The 15,338-nt window shown below is 34.0% G+C and overlaps 1 protein-coding gene across 8 annotated transcripts in view; it reads right to left on the bottom strand.

Annotated features, from left to right (window-relative positions):
* Positions 1-15,338, bottom strand: part of RAP1GDS1 (Rap1 GTPase-GDP dissociation stimulator 1) — a 152,188-nt gene that overhangs the window by 86,189 nt on the left and 50,661 nt on the right. For 6 of the 8 annotated variants that reach the window (XM_041758850.1, XM_041758849.1, XM_041758847.1 and 3 more), the window contains exon 3: positions 3,324-3,446. In XM_041758850.1, coding sequence (XP_041614784.1) covers positions 3,324-3,446 — 123 coding nt within the window. Of the gene's footprint in view, positions 1-3,261; positions 3,447-15,338 lie in introns of those variants that run through there. The other 2 variants (XM_041758852.1, XM_041758853.1) reach the window with 2 other exon arrangements.

Below are 15,338 nucleotides of genomic sequence, written 5' to 3'. Positions count from 1 at the left end.
TGAGGAGTACAGCCCTCTTTAACTAGTTTTAAAGACATGAGTTACATACTTTAGATGGATATATGTAAAAATACACCAAGAATTTATAAGGAATATGTTTAAAATACTATATATATATAGTATTACAGTAAAATACAGTAAAATATATATATAGTATTTTTTTATATATATATAGTATTTCAGAGGCTATAGAATGAATGGCTGTGACAGTCATCCTTGTCCAAAGGAGTTCCCACTGCACACACCCATAGTTTATACGACATTAGCCTGTTACCTAATCATAGCTGGTTGGACTGTGACTTGAGGACAGACTATATACAGGCTCGCCAACAGTCTATCAGATGTTCTAGTTCAAGAAATCTGCTAAACAGGACAATAGCAATGAACTAAAAAAAAAAAAAAAAAAAAAAAAAAAAAAAAAAATCAGATCCTCTCTTGGTAATTTGAACTCCAGAGAATTGAAAAGTTCCTGGGGAGTGAGGGAAGAACTATCAGGGGAAGGCTGAAAATATGATGCGTACAAAATGACAGTGAGTGAAAAAAACCAAAGTCAGTAGAAGCCAATATGCAATAGAAGGCAGAAACCACTAAGTATTTGTATACTTCTATGTGTGTCAATAGAAGATAAAATTAATTTTGTTCTTTGTATAATGAGTGGATTTCAATGTTGAGGTATAAGGACTAGGCATTACTCTATCTCAATATTAACCCCAATTTATTAACATAAAGCTAATTTCTACTGGAGTATTTTTTTCCTTTGATTATCATGAAACAATAAATGCTTAATAGAATATTTCTATTTCTTTCTAAATCCAGTATTCCCTTTTTTGCTTTTACTTCCCAAACTTACTTGAATTACATACTCATTCAGCATCATCATGAAGTACAGCACTGTGATAAAAACCATAAAATAAACTTTTCCTTTTATAAAATCCACTTTTTATGTATTGACTTATCAAACATTAAAACCCTTACATATACACACTTTCCCCATTTGCAGCTGCCTACAGGAACCAGATCTATTAGAACTTTTTTTTAACTTGGGCTGCCCAGGGTGTGATCCTGGAGACCCTGGATCCAGTCCCACGTTGAGCTCCCTACATGGAGCCTGCTTCTCCTTCTGTCTGTGTCTCTGCCTCTCTCTCTCTCTCTCTCTCTCTCTCTCATGAATAAATAAAATCTTTAAAAAAAAAAAAACTTTTTTTTAACTCTATAAGCCAAATAAAACCACTATTAGAGTCTATCTTAATGTTAGACTACATACATCTGAATGTATATTCAGAGTTTGAATTTTCTCTAATAACCTCCCTATAATTATTAACTCTTAGCTTTTTATGTTTTTCTTTAGAAAAATGATGACAACTATGGGACATGAATACATAAGAACCAGTGAATTTTATATGTAGTTTGCTGAATAGACATTTTTCATTTATACTTAGGATTGTCTTTTGTTAAAAAAGATAATACTAGTAACTAACTAATTCTTACAAAATGACTGAGGTTGAGCTTCTAACACCACTTTGTTGGGTCATGTTGCATTTCTGAAGATGTTTTTAAAAGAAGATTCTAATTCACTTTCTCAGCCAATCACTTACAAAAACAATGTGGTGATTAAGCAAGAAATAACTATTTAAATGTATTCCATTTATTTTAATCAGTAGAGGTTAGTGATATCCCTGTAACAAGCCTCTTATTAGAAGTATAAATTCTAAAAATTCTATTATGTCTTTAGAACATAGCTGTCATCTATTAGAGTATAACTGGCAGCAAATTAAAGCAGGAGAATTATCATGAAATTATGACAAAGTATTATAAGACTGGTATTACTAAGTAAGATCAGAGAGGGATGGCAATTCATTTCACAAAAATTTACTATTTGATATTTCTGAATCTATGCTATAGTTAGTATATAGACTCATTCTTAAGAGAAAAGGCTTAAAAGAAAAAATAGATTTCTGGAAATCTACATTTTAATTCTCATGAAGTTAAAAATGAACCATCTGATCTTAAAACTCAAGTTATATTGCATCTAAGAAGATTCAGATAGCTGTTGGTCTAGGTTAATAAACACCATCTTGAGGTGTTCCATTCTCAAACTAGACCTGCTTCACGAGTTCTTTGTCATCTCAAGGTAATCACCACTGTCTATTCAGAGCAGCTCAAATCTTCTTGAAGTACACGAAATATTCCCAAACCACTAAGAATCTCAACAGTTATGACCAACTTAATCCAAGCACAGCATAGTGACTATAATTACAGTAGCTTAGACATCTAGCGACCAAAAAAAATTTACCGATACAGAACTTCATTGGAATTTGAAAGACATTTTGAGAACCTCTAAACAAATGAAAAAAATTTCACTTCAATTTTTTTTTTTGGTAACACACATGAGCAAGTTGTTTTACTGGATCAAAAACACCACATACTGTTACTTTACAATGCCATCTACCATACTGATTACACAAATGAAGCCAGAATTTTTTTAACTTTTTCTTCTTTAAAGTATAAAATATGTAAATTACTAAAAGTCCTAAAACTAGTATCAAACTTTGAAAATTGAAGCACATTAAAGATATTACATTAAGTATGGCTTTTCCTTCTGCTTAAAAACTGCTTTAAGAAGTCAGTGGCTTTCTCAAACTAAATTAAAATCATGTGCAAATACTTCTGCTAAAATACAACTCTTCCAAAGAATCTCTCCCTGGATAGAAACCATCTCTAATAGGATGGATTAGCTATTATATAATCTAAGCTTTGCTGATATTTTTGTTTTTCCATAGTATTCTTACATGGAGATTTAAGAAATAAACATGTCCCACGTAGGTAGGTGCAGAAAACAGAACATATATTCCAGCTGCATTGCTGCAGTCAAGTACCAATGTTAGTAGAAGAGGCCAGACCAAAAAAAAAAAAAAAAAAAAAGACAGACAGAGAGAGAGAGAGAGAGAGAGAGAGAGTTTACCTGGGTATAATACAAATCAACATATACACTGCAAAAGGTGAGCTCTCCTGTGACAATGAAGATGAATGACTCTATGGTGAGCTCAAGAATCCTCTTAACAAAGTAATACATGACACATGTGTGGCAGGAACTAGCAACACTTTCCTTTAATTCTACTTCGAAGGAATGGAAATGTATGAACAGAATGACTATAACTATAGTCATTTTAAACAATTATATGGGAAAAAAGTGAAAAAGAAATAGAAAGAAATGGACAATGTCTAATCTACAAAATTAAAACATAAATTAATAAAACATACTGACAAGTGAGGTGTAAAACTGAAGATGTTCCCAGCAGAAAAGCTCTTGAGGAAAACCTCACCATTTTTGGCTACTTCTGCTATGATGTTAGCTACTTTGGCTGTGCAGGAAGACTGTGGAATCAACAGACTTGCAAACAGCTGAAGTATTCCACTTCCTTGGATTTTTTCACTCGTTTCCATATCTGAAAGAGACACACACAAAGAACTTTAGCAAAAATCTTCAACACTAATACTGACAACTTAATCTACAATAAAGTTTTCAAGAATTTGCACTATCCATAACAGAAATTAGTTCAATATACATTCAAATATATACATTTATATAAATATACTTATAATCATCAATTCAACAAGCAGCTTTTATCTTGAGGTTTTATTTGCACAAACCACTTTATAATACAATGTTTTGTCAATCTAAAGTCAAATTATAAAGAAATCATTTCTGAATATACCATTTGCACACCATATTTATGTTTTAATGTTAGTTCCAGCTTAGTCTATTCAGACTAGGAATGCTTTTGTTCTACTTCCCTTCTGAATTCTTAATGGCATATCATTATATATATGATTTCTATGGTTTCCTACATGCTATAGCAATTTTTAAAAAGATTTTATTTATTTGTCCATGAGAGACACACAGAAAGTGGCAGAAAAATAGGCAGAGGGAGAGACAGGCTCCCTTCAGGTATCCTGATGAGGGACATGATCCCAGGGTCCCAGGATCACACCCTGAGCTGAAGGCAGACACTCAACCACTGAGCCACCTAGGCATCCAGCTATAGCAATTTTTAATAGCAATTAAATGAACAAAAAACCCACCTAATGTCATTTTATATGGGATCATACAGAGGAGACTATAAAGTTCTAATGACTACTGTGTTTTTCATAGAACTCATCCAAATAACCACTAATGAAGAAGAGAAATAGTAAACAGCAATGAGGCCATAGTATTCAGAATTCTATTTGTTGATATAGAAATTTAAAAGTCCCCTACTTCTTTTCTTCTCTTCTTTGTTAAAATACAAATATACTTTCTATGAAATCAAGCCACTCATGTACCTGCTATTGAAAGCATCACCTAATAAAAGACAATAAAACACTGGAATGATGATGGAAGTAAAGAAAAACTCAAGGAAATAAAATTTAAAATTACTATTTGATTCTGAACAATGAAGAGGAATGGCATGTGTTTAAAGATAGAGTTATAAAGCTCAGTAAAACTTAAATCCAATTTAAATTCAGTCCTTTGTATCCTTTACATCCTTTGGATATACATAAAAACAAGAGGGAACTCTGCAGACTGCTTGTTAAGTAAATGGGAGCTGATGTGATCAAGAGAGAATTAGGAAAATCATTTTTAATAATTTGAGAGTCTATCCCCTAGACTCTTTATAGTAAGTGCTGATTACTTAGTATAGTGTTCTTCAAATTGTGGGTCCCAGTCCATTAGGAATTCTGGCTTGGTGAACAAGAACCAGTAATTTGTTAAAGAGAGAAACAGAATTAACATCTGCTACAATAAAAGAGTAGGAAAAAAATTTGCCCATAGTAAGGTAAAACAAAGCAACTTTAGTTTGAACTATGTGTATGCCCATGTACTACTCTATGTAAAATTCATCTCTAATTATATATCTGGTCAAAAAAATTAAAAACCACTGTTCGATGCACCGTTGACTATGCAGGATTCTGAGCTAAAGAACCTTAATATTCTTTTAACATCATCAGGAGGAGCTAGAACTATGAAGAAATAGTAAACAGAAAGAAATAGAAATAGAAAAGAAATAGAAAGAAGAAATAGAAGATTATATGGAAGAAGAAATAGAAATAGAAATATGAGAAATAGAAAGATTAGAAAATTTGAAGAAATAGAAAATTATATGGAAGAAATAGAAAATTATATGGAAATAGAAAATAATAATGAAGAAATAGAAAATTGAAGAAATAGAAAATTATATGGAAAAATATACTTCCATGGATTTATTACCTTAAAAAAAGGTTATTTGCAACTGGTTATATGTGGGTGCTCACCTGTGACATTAGTACTACAGATCAAACAACCAAGATTATCCAATGTTGAAACTCCACCCATGCACTTCCTGCTACTATCATAAGCCTAGTACATTTTCATACAGCTAATACTATTTTAGTTTCTTATATTTATGTAGTATAATAAAAAAGATATTTTCAAGATTCTTTATAACAGCCTTATTTATTAGGTGAAGAAACAGAGCCCAGAAAGATGAAGTAAACTTGTCTAAAGTTACTATCATCCTAATCACAGAACATAAATAGCAACTTCAGATTTTTTGACACTAACAAATCAACATGTGTGTTACCTGGCATCCACTGGTGTGTGTGTATGTATGTGTGTGTGTATTTTTCTTTTTAAGAACAGAAAACTTACTTACCCATGAATAGAGGAAACCTCCCCTTCTGTGTGTAGCTTTTTACTATGTTTCTTATAGTTCAGATTATTACAAACATAAACTACCCATGGTGGCACTTAAACACAGGAGCTGTCCTTTTGGCAAGCATATTTATAAAATGCAATGTGACATTTGCTTTTGTTTCTTGGCTAAAAAATAAGTTTTAAGGTACTACCTGAAAACTGGACACCAAATTTCCATTAATTGATCCCCCTACCCCTGGAAGAAACAAAAAATAACTGAACTCAATTGCCATATAAAAACCCTTCCTTTTCTGACCATTGCTACCAGAAGATGTTCAACCCCAGAATGCTGGGGCACACTGCCCCAGGGGTCCTGTCCCACCATCTGCTGATGCTAGGATGACAGCAAGAGTCTGGCATAAGGCATGAATCACGATTAGATGTGACGCTGAGGCATTTGTGTGTGTGTGTGTGGAGGCGAGCAGTTAAGTGAAAATCACCCATGCATGTCTCATTTTAACCATAACTGAAAGAATGACTTAACATCAAAGCTCAACTACCAGGGGCAACGGAGGAAAAAGAGAACAAAACCCCCTTACATTCTTATGAGAACTGCCACAGGTTACAATCCAAGGAATTGGGAAAATAGTTGTACTAAGATAAAGATTTGGAATGGTACTTTTTTAATGCTACTGTCAGAGAAATTAAAAGGGAAAAACATTATCCATTTTTTTCATATAAATCTGATTTAAAATTTAGAAAAATCTAACAGTAATTCTATTAACCTCCTAGCATGTGGATTCCTGAGTAAGTTTCAAATACAAATTAAACAGCTGGGAATTATCTTCTTTCCTTGGCATAAAAACATAACCAAATACTGCATATCACTAAAATGCCTCTGTACAATAAATAATTATAAAGTTGCAGCCTTCATTTCATACATACTTCCTGCACTGGCATTCTACTGCATCTCAAAATGTATATTTATCTGTGAACTAAAAGATATTCTCAGGTATCTCTGAGTACTCTTGAAATAATTTTAAAAGAACTTTAAGAAGTAGTCAGCGGTTAGTATTTGCAATCTAAATGACTGGCTACTTGTAAACAAATCACACACTGTGATCAGGAGTCTTAAAAACAACAAACAAACAAACAAAACAAAACAAAACAAAACAAAACAAAACAAACCCAGGGAGACTTTTTATTATCTTTAGCCAGACTACTATTGACATTTTAACTACACTCCTTTTAAAGGTATGTACGAATCAATTCAGTATCTTTCTCCTCCTTCACATTTAGGTGCAGTCATAAAAATGTTTGAGTATGCCTACAAATTATAAGCAGCTGACAGTCCTTGAATTTTGAAGAAGCCATATATGAAGGACAATTGCTACTCAACAGTAGTGTCTGTGGGAGCAACTACAGGAGTCATATCCATCCATCACTGTGGCCTTGCAGTTCTGCAAGCACTCATTCTGTCCCTGTAGTCCTATGTTCACACTCCACCTAACCTCCTTGATGGCAAGGAGGCAACTTAGTTATGAAACTGCCAGTGACAGAAAGAACAAGAGAAAAGTGGGCAATTGGGTCAGAGAAACTTGAAAGAAGAGTAAATCAAGAAGCCAGGCCACAATGTCAATGCCATACAATGCCATATAGGAGAAGTTAAAAGAAGTACTCATATAACTTATCAAGGCCAATAAATAACCCAGGAGGAGAGAAGAAGTGGAATCAGAAGGAACCAATAATTTCTTCTAGAAAGACTAAAGTTCCCAAAAAAGCTGCTAAGTAAATAAGTTAAAATAACTGGCTTTACAATTAAACACTTTTCAGGTACATTACTAAGACAAGCTGAATTTATGATGTCAGCAGATAGACTACACGAGAATAAATTAATGGAATGCATCTGATAACCAATTTAAACTCTAAGTTAGAAAAACAAAAATAATGACTGCTATTACTGTAACGCTATTAGATTAAAAATATATTTAGATTAGATAGTATTGTTTTAGAGTAATAAAAAGTGTTTGAAGTTTTACTTAAAGTTATATGAACAATTAAAGAGCCGATATCTTTACATTACATGTCCAAGCGATCCTTATGACAGACTATGAAGAAAAGACGCAGATTTCGGATTGACTGCAAGGACCAAGAATATGACTCATGACTCAAAGGGCCATGTGTCTCCTTTCCTAGGGAACTATGTATTACTTCTCAAAGGGTGGATTTTTAGAATATGGTTTAAAAAAAAGATCTGGCCCTGTGTCTAGGTGATTTGACCCAAATGCAGGGCATCATTTCATCATATGTGTGTATACTACCACACAGACAAGTTCCAAATCCTCTCTTCTTTTATCCAACTGAAAACAAAGAACTTGCACTTGGATATGCCATAGATATGTAAAATTTAATACTCCAAAAATCAAATTTATCCCTTTCCCTTAAATTCATTCTAGTCTCTATCTCAGTGAATGGCGGGGAACCCATCTAAGCCAGAAACCCTAGAATGATTATAAACTTGTTACTTTTAGTAAATGCCTTTCTACCACCCACATTTAATCAGAGTGCAGGTTCCATAGATTCCATCTCACTAGCATCTTTTGTATCTGCTTTTCTATATCCACATTACTTCAGGTTCTCAGTTCTGACTTTCATTAAATCCAATAGCCTCCTCAAGAGTCTCCCTAACTTCAGCTCCCATCCCCCATCTGTTACCTACAGTAATAACAAGATAAACTTCTAGAAATATAAATTTCATGTCACTCCTCTACTTCAATCTTCAAATCATCAACCATAACATTTAATGAAACAGTCAAGCACATCCATCATATTTCCCAACCTGTTTCCTGATGCTCCCTCACTGACATCCTACACTCTAGCCATACTAATCACTTGTAATAATCCAAATTAATCTTATTTTATACCTCCTTACTGCACATTTCCCATCTGAAATGCCACCCCCCCACACACACACACACACACTTTAGGTAATTCCAGCTCAGACTCTGTGTCTTCACTTAAAGACAGCAGATTAAAAGCCATCCAATCTTTCTAATGATATCTGACCAATATAACAACTACCTTAAATTCATATTGAGTATTCTTTTTAAATTTCAAGGTAATTTCAAATGTATTCTCATTTTATTTATTTTTAATCTCATCATTTTGAAAAAAGTCATATAAGGCAGCATTATAGTTTTTCTTTATATGACAGTTTTCTTCATATGGCAAGTAAGGCCACATGATAAGATTACATTGGAAAAGGAAGAAGAAACCAGTTTCTCTGGCTCCAAGTCTAGTGTTCTTCCTACCACAATTTACCAAATTTGGTGATGACAATACTTTGACTAGATTTACCAAGTTATTTTATGAGACATATTTTTATCTGACATATTTACAGGAGTAAGAACTAAAGTAATACAAATGAGTGGAAAAAGGCTGTATAGTATTTTGAAATAAATTGAGGCAGTGACTGAAGGAAAGAAAGGGAACTAAGTATAGAGAAAGTGAAGCAGGTTTAAAATAGATTTAAAACATATAAGAAGAATATGCTGAGTATAAGAAGATTAAAGTAAGGGCCTGACAAGAAGAAATTATTATTTCTAAAAGAAAATGGAAGTATACGAAGTAGAGGGTAGGGAAAAAATGGAATTTCTTTCACTGGTGAGAAACTTTTTTTCCTCCGATAAGGATTTTAGGCAAATAAAAGGAACATGAGATACAGGAAAGAAAATGTATGCAGTCATGAAAAGAAAGAGGGCATAACAAAGACCCATTTATAAAATGACTCACCATCAGAAACAGGTCTTACTAAGAGAGTAAGTTGTGACAGTCATTTTATAAAATTACAATAAATGATTCTGATAGTCTTGCAATCATTTCAATTCCAGGAATAATGAAAGCTGTGGGAGTGGGAGAAGCTATGTGTTTGGAAATCACTGAAAGAATAATCAGTGAGATCTACTAGTTTGACTCCTTTCCTTAAAATTACCACTAACTAGGTCATAAAATAGTTGCTAAAAATTAAAAGTTCTGTGGTTAAAAAATAAGAAAGATATTTACTGAGAAACTAAACACCAGGAAGAAATGTTTAAATGATTATAGTAAAAGCAGAGTGAGTATATAACCATAATTGTTCACTTAAAAGTTTAAAGTACTCAAAATACGGTCCTGATAGTAAATGTGGATTTCTTCACTGCAAATTAAGACAATGAGGTTATAGTAAAACACAGTGAAGGAATATTTTCAGTAAAAGACCCATCTCCACCCTGCTGTCAAATACCTTAGGTGAAAATATAAAGAAAGCAAAAGAGATTTGACATTGTAGGATTCAGTAGGATTCTTTAAAATCCTTATTTTATTAATGTTTACTATAAGCCTATAGGATTATACACTGTTTCCCAAATAAACAATCATTTCTTACTGGAGCATCATTAAAAAAAGGATTGATCCAAGAAACGCACTTAACAAAATAATACTAATGTGAACAAGTCAGTGTGATATAAAATTTATTCTACTTTTCCAGGAAAACAAACAACAAAAAGGTACATAGAAAAGGAAAAAAAAGTAGGGAGTCACTTAAAATTGACATTACTGGGACGCCTGGGTGGCTCAGCAGTTAAGCGCATCTGCCTTCCGCTCAGGGCGTGATCCTGGAGTACCAGGATCGACTCCCACATCAGGTTGCCTGCATGGAGCCTGCTTCTCCCTCTGCCTATGTCTCTGCCTCTCTCTTTCTGTGCCTCTCATGAATAAATAAAATCTTTTTAAAAAATTGACATTACTATAACCTTGGCCAAAGAAGATGGAGCTTAACAGCTCACAGTATCAAACTGAGTTGTAATTAAGAAATGTCCAACAATAGATAACTACCATTGTGGTCTATATATCCAATAGAGCATTTTAAATTCATTAGAAATATCTTAAAATATTTAACATCATGAATATATGCTCAAAAATGTTTTTAAAAAAGGAAACTGTCATGATTGAAATTTTGTAAAATAAAAAAATTACAATAAAAGCATTTTCTTTATTTTTAAGTTCTGTACCATATGCTGGCATTATTTTATAAACAGAAAATCTATTTTAAACCTATATATATGAGGACATATTGCAAGTAACAGATACTATTGTATATTCCAATATTACATTACAATAGAGGAATTACTAGCTTACAATTCACATAATTATAAAATCTGAAAGTATAGTGAACTTCATGAGTAGTTTCCTGCTCTTGCTCCATTTCTCTGAGCTCTCCTCAACTTTCTCCTCTTCTGTTTATTGACATTATCAGGTAAGTTTGTATCATGGAGGAAAAATGGTTGTACCGGTTCCATGTCTTATAGAAAAGCAATACAGAAGTCTCTTCTTTCCCTACACCTCTCCTCCCCACTTCAAGATAAAGACCAAAAGTACCATGGCTCACATGAACTGAACCAATCTGATTTAATTAACTTGGCCAGATGGATTGGCCATCCCATGTATTGATCAGTTTAGGCCTGCAATTTTAGTGAATAGACGCTGTAACCCTGGGGGTTGAGATTGAGGGTCACCTCTCCGAAATTTCACAGCTTCCCCCAAAGGAGGAGTGTTTACGAGAAAAGGAGAAAGGGCAGGGGCCAGGAGAATCTTAAGTAATAGTAAAGATAAAAAAAAAGAAAGAAGAATTGTAGAGACATGGCATAAAAGAAGCAAAGAACTGATCAAGATCTGTAGTGATTTACTATTGTTTTATTTAGAAAGAGAAAACAAATCCAAGTAAAATCAAATTGGCTTAAGTAAAACAAAAGTTTTTAAAGTGTTGTGGGAGGAAATTAAATATTTTCTTTTAAGTGCAGTCTTAGACAATAGGAACTAAAAGTTAGTTGCCTATTTTTTAAAAGCCAAGTGAGGCTCAAGATATAGGGTTCCAGGTAGAGAATGAGTAAGTCACATGAATAAAAGAGCAAAGAAATGCAGTCAATGATGCTATAAAAGCATGTAACAAGACAGACGGTACCTACACTTGGGGTGAGCACAGCATAAGGTATAAACCTCTCAAATCCTAAGTTGTACACCAGAAACTATTCTAACACTGTGTCAACCATACTCAAAATAAAATTGAATGAATGAATTAACTAATTAATTAAGGCTTGAAAACAGGGAAGCAAAAAAGAAGATATTATTAACCAAGAACAAATTTGGTCAATTTCCCAAAGGTTAAAGAACACCTCAGAACAGATTACTTAATGCTGAAATGATAAATAATCAGTAATCTTATATAAACTTTGGTAGAGGTTCTTAATTATTAGGGGGGAATGACGAGATTATATGCTGTAACACAAGAGTAGTAGGCTATAATATATTTTGAATAAATATAGAATAAATTCCATATTTTAAAAAGTGTGTGTTTGGGAGACTGAAGAAAGAAGTCCTACCCTGAGAAATGAATGGAAGAAATAACAAGCCAAAGCACTTCAAGAAAAATAACATACAAGATTGTCAGTTGAAATAGTAATTGTTACAGAATAAGTCATGAGAGATTTTGAGAGACCATAAATGATTTTACTTGTGTTTAGAGACATCAAGAATAAGAACAAAGAACCAACTGGTAAAATGCTGATAATTCTATTCAAAATAAACCTAGCACTACAATTGCACTGAATTATTTTGAAAAGAGAAGAATCAAGTAAACTTCTCCAACACTTTTCAATATACTTTGTCTACCGCAGTAACAAAAAAAAAACCCAAGAACACTAAACTTTAAAAAGAGAAACAGACTTCAGACCACCTTAACCTACCAAAAAATGGGGATAAGTTATATGTTGGATTTAATTACTGCTCATAACATAGTTACTAAATAATGGCTCTTAAAACACATGAGATTGAAAAGCTATCAGTAAACCAACAGACATCATACATCATGAAATGAAAGCTGTGAGGAAACATGTACCACATTTCCTGAGAAACTTCTTTCCTTAAGAAACATATGCTAATGAAGGAGTAGGATATCACCATTACACATAATGTAAGTTACATTATTAACATCTGTGAAGTTTCCTAACCAGTCTGAGGAAAGTTACTAGATTCATGCATTGAGTTAGCTTTAAATACTAAGTATCTACCACATCCTAGGCAAATGGCTAACAAGATATATATTTACCTTGCCCTCAAAGAGTTTATAGTTCAGAGAGACAGACAAGTATAAAAGCTGTTATAATATTTTGATTCAAATCCCACTCTGTACTTAATGTACAGAGGCACCTAATCCAATCTGCCAAATCTTCATATTTGATGATCATCCGTTGTTTTAGAACCTCATTTCCCCCACAAAACTATCATTTTCTGTATTTTATTGCTTTGTTAGTCCATACTAGAATGGACGGTATTAGAGACCAAGCTAGCCTAGGCAAAACATTTATCCAGAGTGGCTAGAATCAGGATTCAAGAATATAGCAGATATCACAGAGTGGAAGTAAAAGGATGTATCATGAAGTCTGTTATCATCACTAGGATCCTCACCATACATTTTCCTCTCCTCTCACACACAACTCACATAAAACCTTTGTGGCCACTTAAGGTTCCATGATAGCTTAGAGAATAAAGAAACTAGTTTGGATCATAGAATCTTGTAGATATCAGAACGCTTTTCCAAGTACAATATTTCAAAATGATCTTCTACCTCAGCCCTATCCTCAAAAACAGCCCTGACTCTCTATTCCCTACCACAGTTATACTTCCCCAATCCTATCACCATAATAACCAATTATCCTGAGATTATCCTGAGAGTGAAAGCAAGACTGACAAAGTGACCTTGGTTCCAACTTGGAGATATTTGTGCTCTAAAAACTTAAAATGCTCTTTGTAGACTTCAGGGAATGGTGGGTAATATGTAGCACCCTAAAATGAGTGCTGAAAGTTTTTCAAATTAGTCTTGGATTTACCAGATATTGTGAGGTAACTACTTAGGTCTCCATAATACTGAAGACAAATATCAAATTGTAAAAATTCTACAGACCAACAGTGGTAAAGGTCAAGGCAAAATGTTCTAAGAGAGAAATCAGGGCACCACAGGTGGCCCTATCTGAATGGTGAGAGAAAAAAGCATGATGGAGGTCGTTAACAGTGCCTAATTCACAGAGCAAAGGGGGAAATATCAATCAAAGAATTCACTCTGCCAAGCAGAGAGGTTGAAAAAAAAGATCATAAATGAGAAAATGGATGACAATTTCCCAAGCTATACAGAGCACAGTAACTGGGAAAAGAATAATTGTGAGATGGTCAGTTAAAAAAACTTTCCCATCACTTCTTCAAGCCTCATCTGAACCCTTCTTTACTGCTCCCTTTGGATCCCTTAACTAGCGTATACAAACACCAGACTCCCAGAACTCTACCTTCCTGCCTTCACTGTAGCTGGAACCCTTCTCTGAAGACTTCCATTGAAGTGCTCTTAAGCAGAACTCTTCAACTCTCTTTTCCTCCCCTTCTACTCCAAGACTCAGGGCTCGGAGCTCCAGCTGGCATTTTCTTAGCTCAAAAATATCTTTTCTGAAACATTTGTCCTCTAGCTTCACTCAAAAACAATTTCTAGGGCAGCCCCGGTGGCGCAGCGGTTTAGCGCCACCTGCAGCCCGGACTGTGATCCTGGAGACCCAGGATCAAGTCCCACATCGGGCTCCCTGCATGGAGCCTGCTTCTCCCTCTGCCTGTGTCTATGCATCTCTCTCTCTCTCTCTCTCTCTGTCTCATGAATAAATAAATACAATTTTTAAAAAAAGTTTAAAAAAAACAATTTCTATCTTTTCAACTTCTACCATCCGGTGACACTGTTCTCATCACTATTATTTCAATCAAGTACACTGGATCTTATTCTTGAGTTCTCTCTCCTCTCAATTCCTGCCATCATTCTGAACAACTCTGAATCTACATAATGAAGTTAATAAGTTGACCTCACATTCCCTGACTTTAATAAGTTACCTAATTCTCTACTGCTCTTTAACAATCCACCACACATAACACCCAGGGCACTGTCCCCTTCATCATTAGAGAGCTGCTCCATAGCTAAAAGCTTAAATTTGGAAATCACTTTCTAATCAGTCTTCTATTTTATCATGTATTTTATTTACTTATTAGTATGTGAATATTTTTTAATCTCACTGAAACCTCTAGTCATTCAACTACTCCTTCTTTTCCCAATCAGCCCTTTCCATGACTGATTTCATCCCTACTACTCTGAACAAAAAGATCAATGATTTCAGCAATTCTAGTATTATCTCAGTTTCCTAAAACCCTATCCATCTATTTCACCTTGCCATTCAATCCTGGACACTGGATGAATCCAGCCACATACTTCTTCCTGTTCTCCAATTTTAAAATGTTATTAAGTATGATAGCTGGTACCACACAAATTCACATTTTACAATTTTAATTGTACCTTCAACATTGCTCAGTAATCCTTTTATTTATCTCTGGTCACTCCCCTTTCACATTTCCTAAGCCAGCAATTCTAAACATTTACTATTCTCTATATATGCCATGTTCTCCATCATGGTCAACAGATAACCTTTCCTGATAATTCAGAGTGCAAGTATTTTGTTCCTTCACATCTAAGCTTATCTATGACATTACCTATCCTTATCTCTTATTTCTAAGAAAAGCTGTCCTCCTCTTCCTCTTTATTCTTGGCTATCCCCCAACACTTCTTTTA

Source organism: Vulpes lagopus, chromosome 6 (assembly GCF_018345385.1).
Source record: "Vulpes lagopus strain Blue_001 chromosome 6, ASM1834538v1, whole genome shotgun sequence".
Classification (NCBI taxonomy): Eukaryota; Metazoa; Chordata; class Mammalia; order Carnivora; family Canidae; genus Vulpes; species Vulpes lagopus.
The sequence above is the reverse complement of the archived record's forward strand: the minus strand, read 5'-3'. Positions and strand labels throughout refer to the sequence as shown.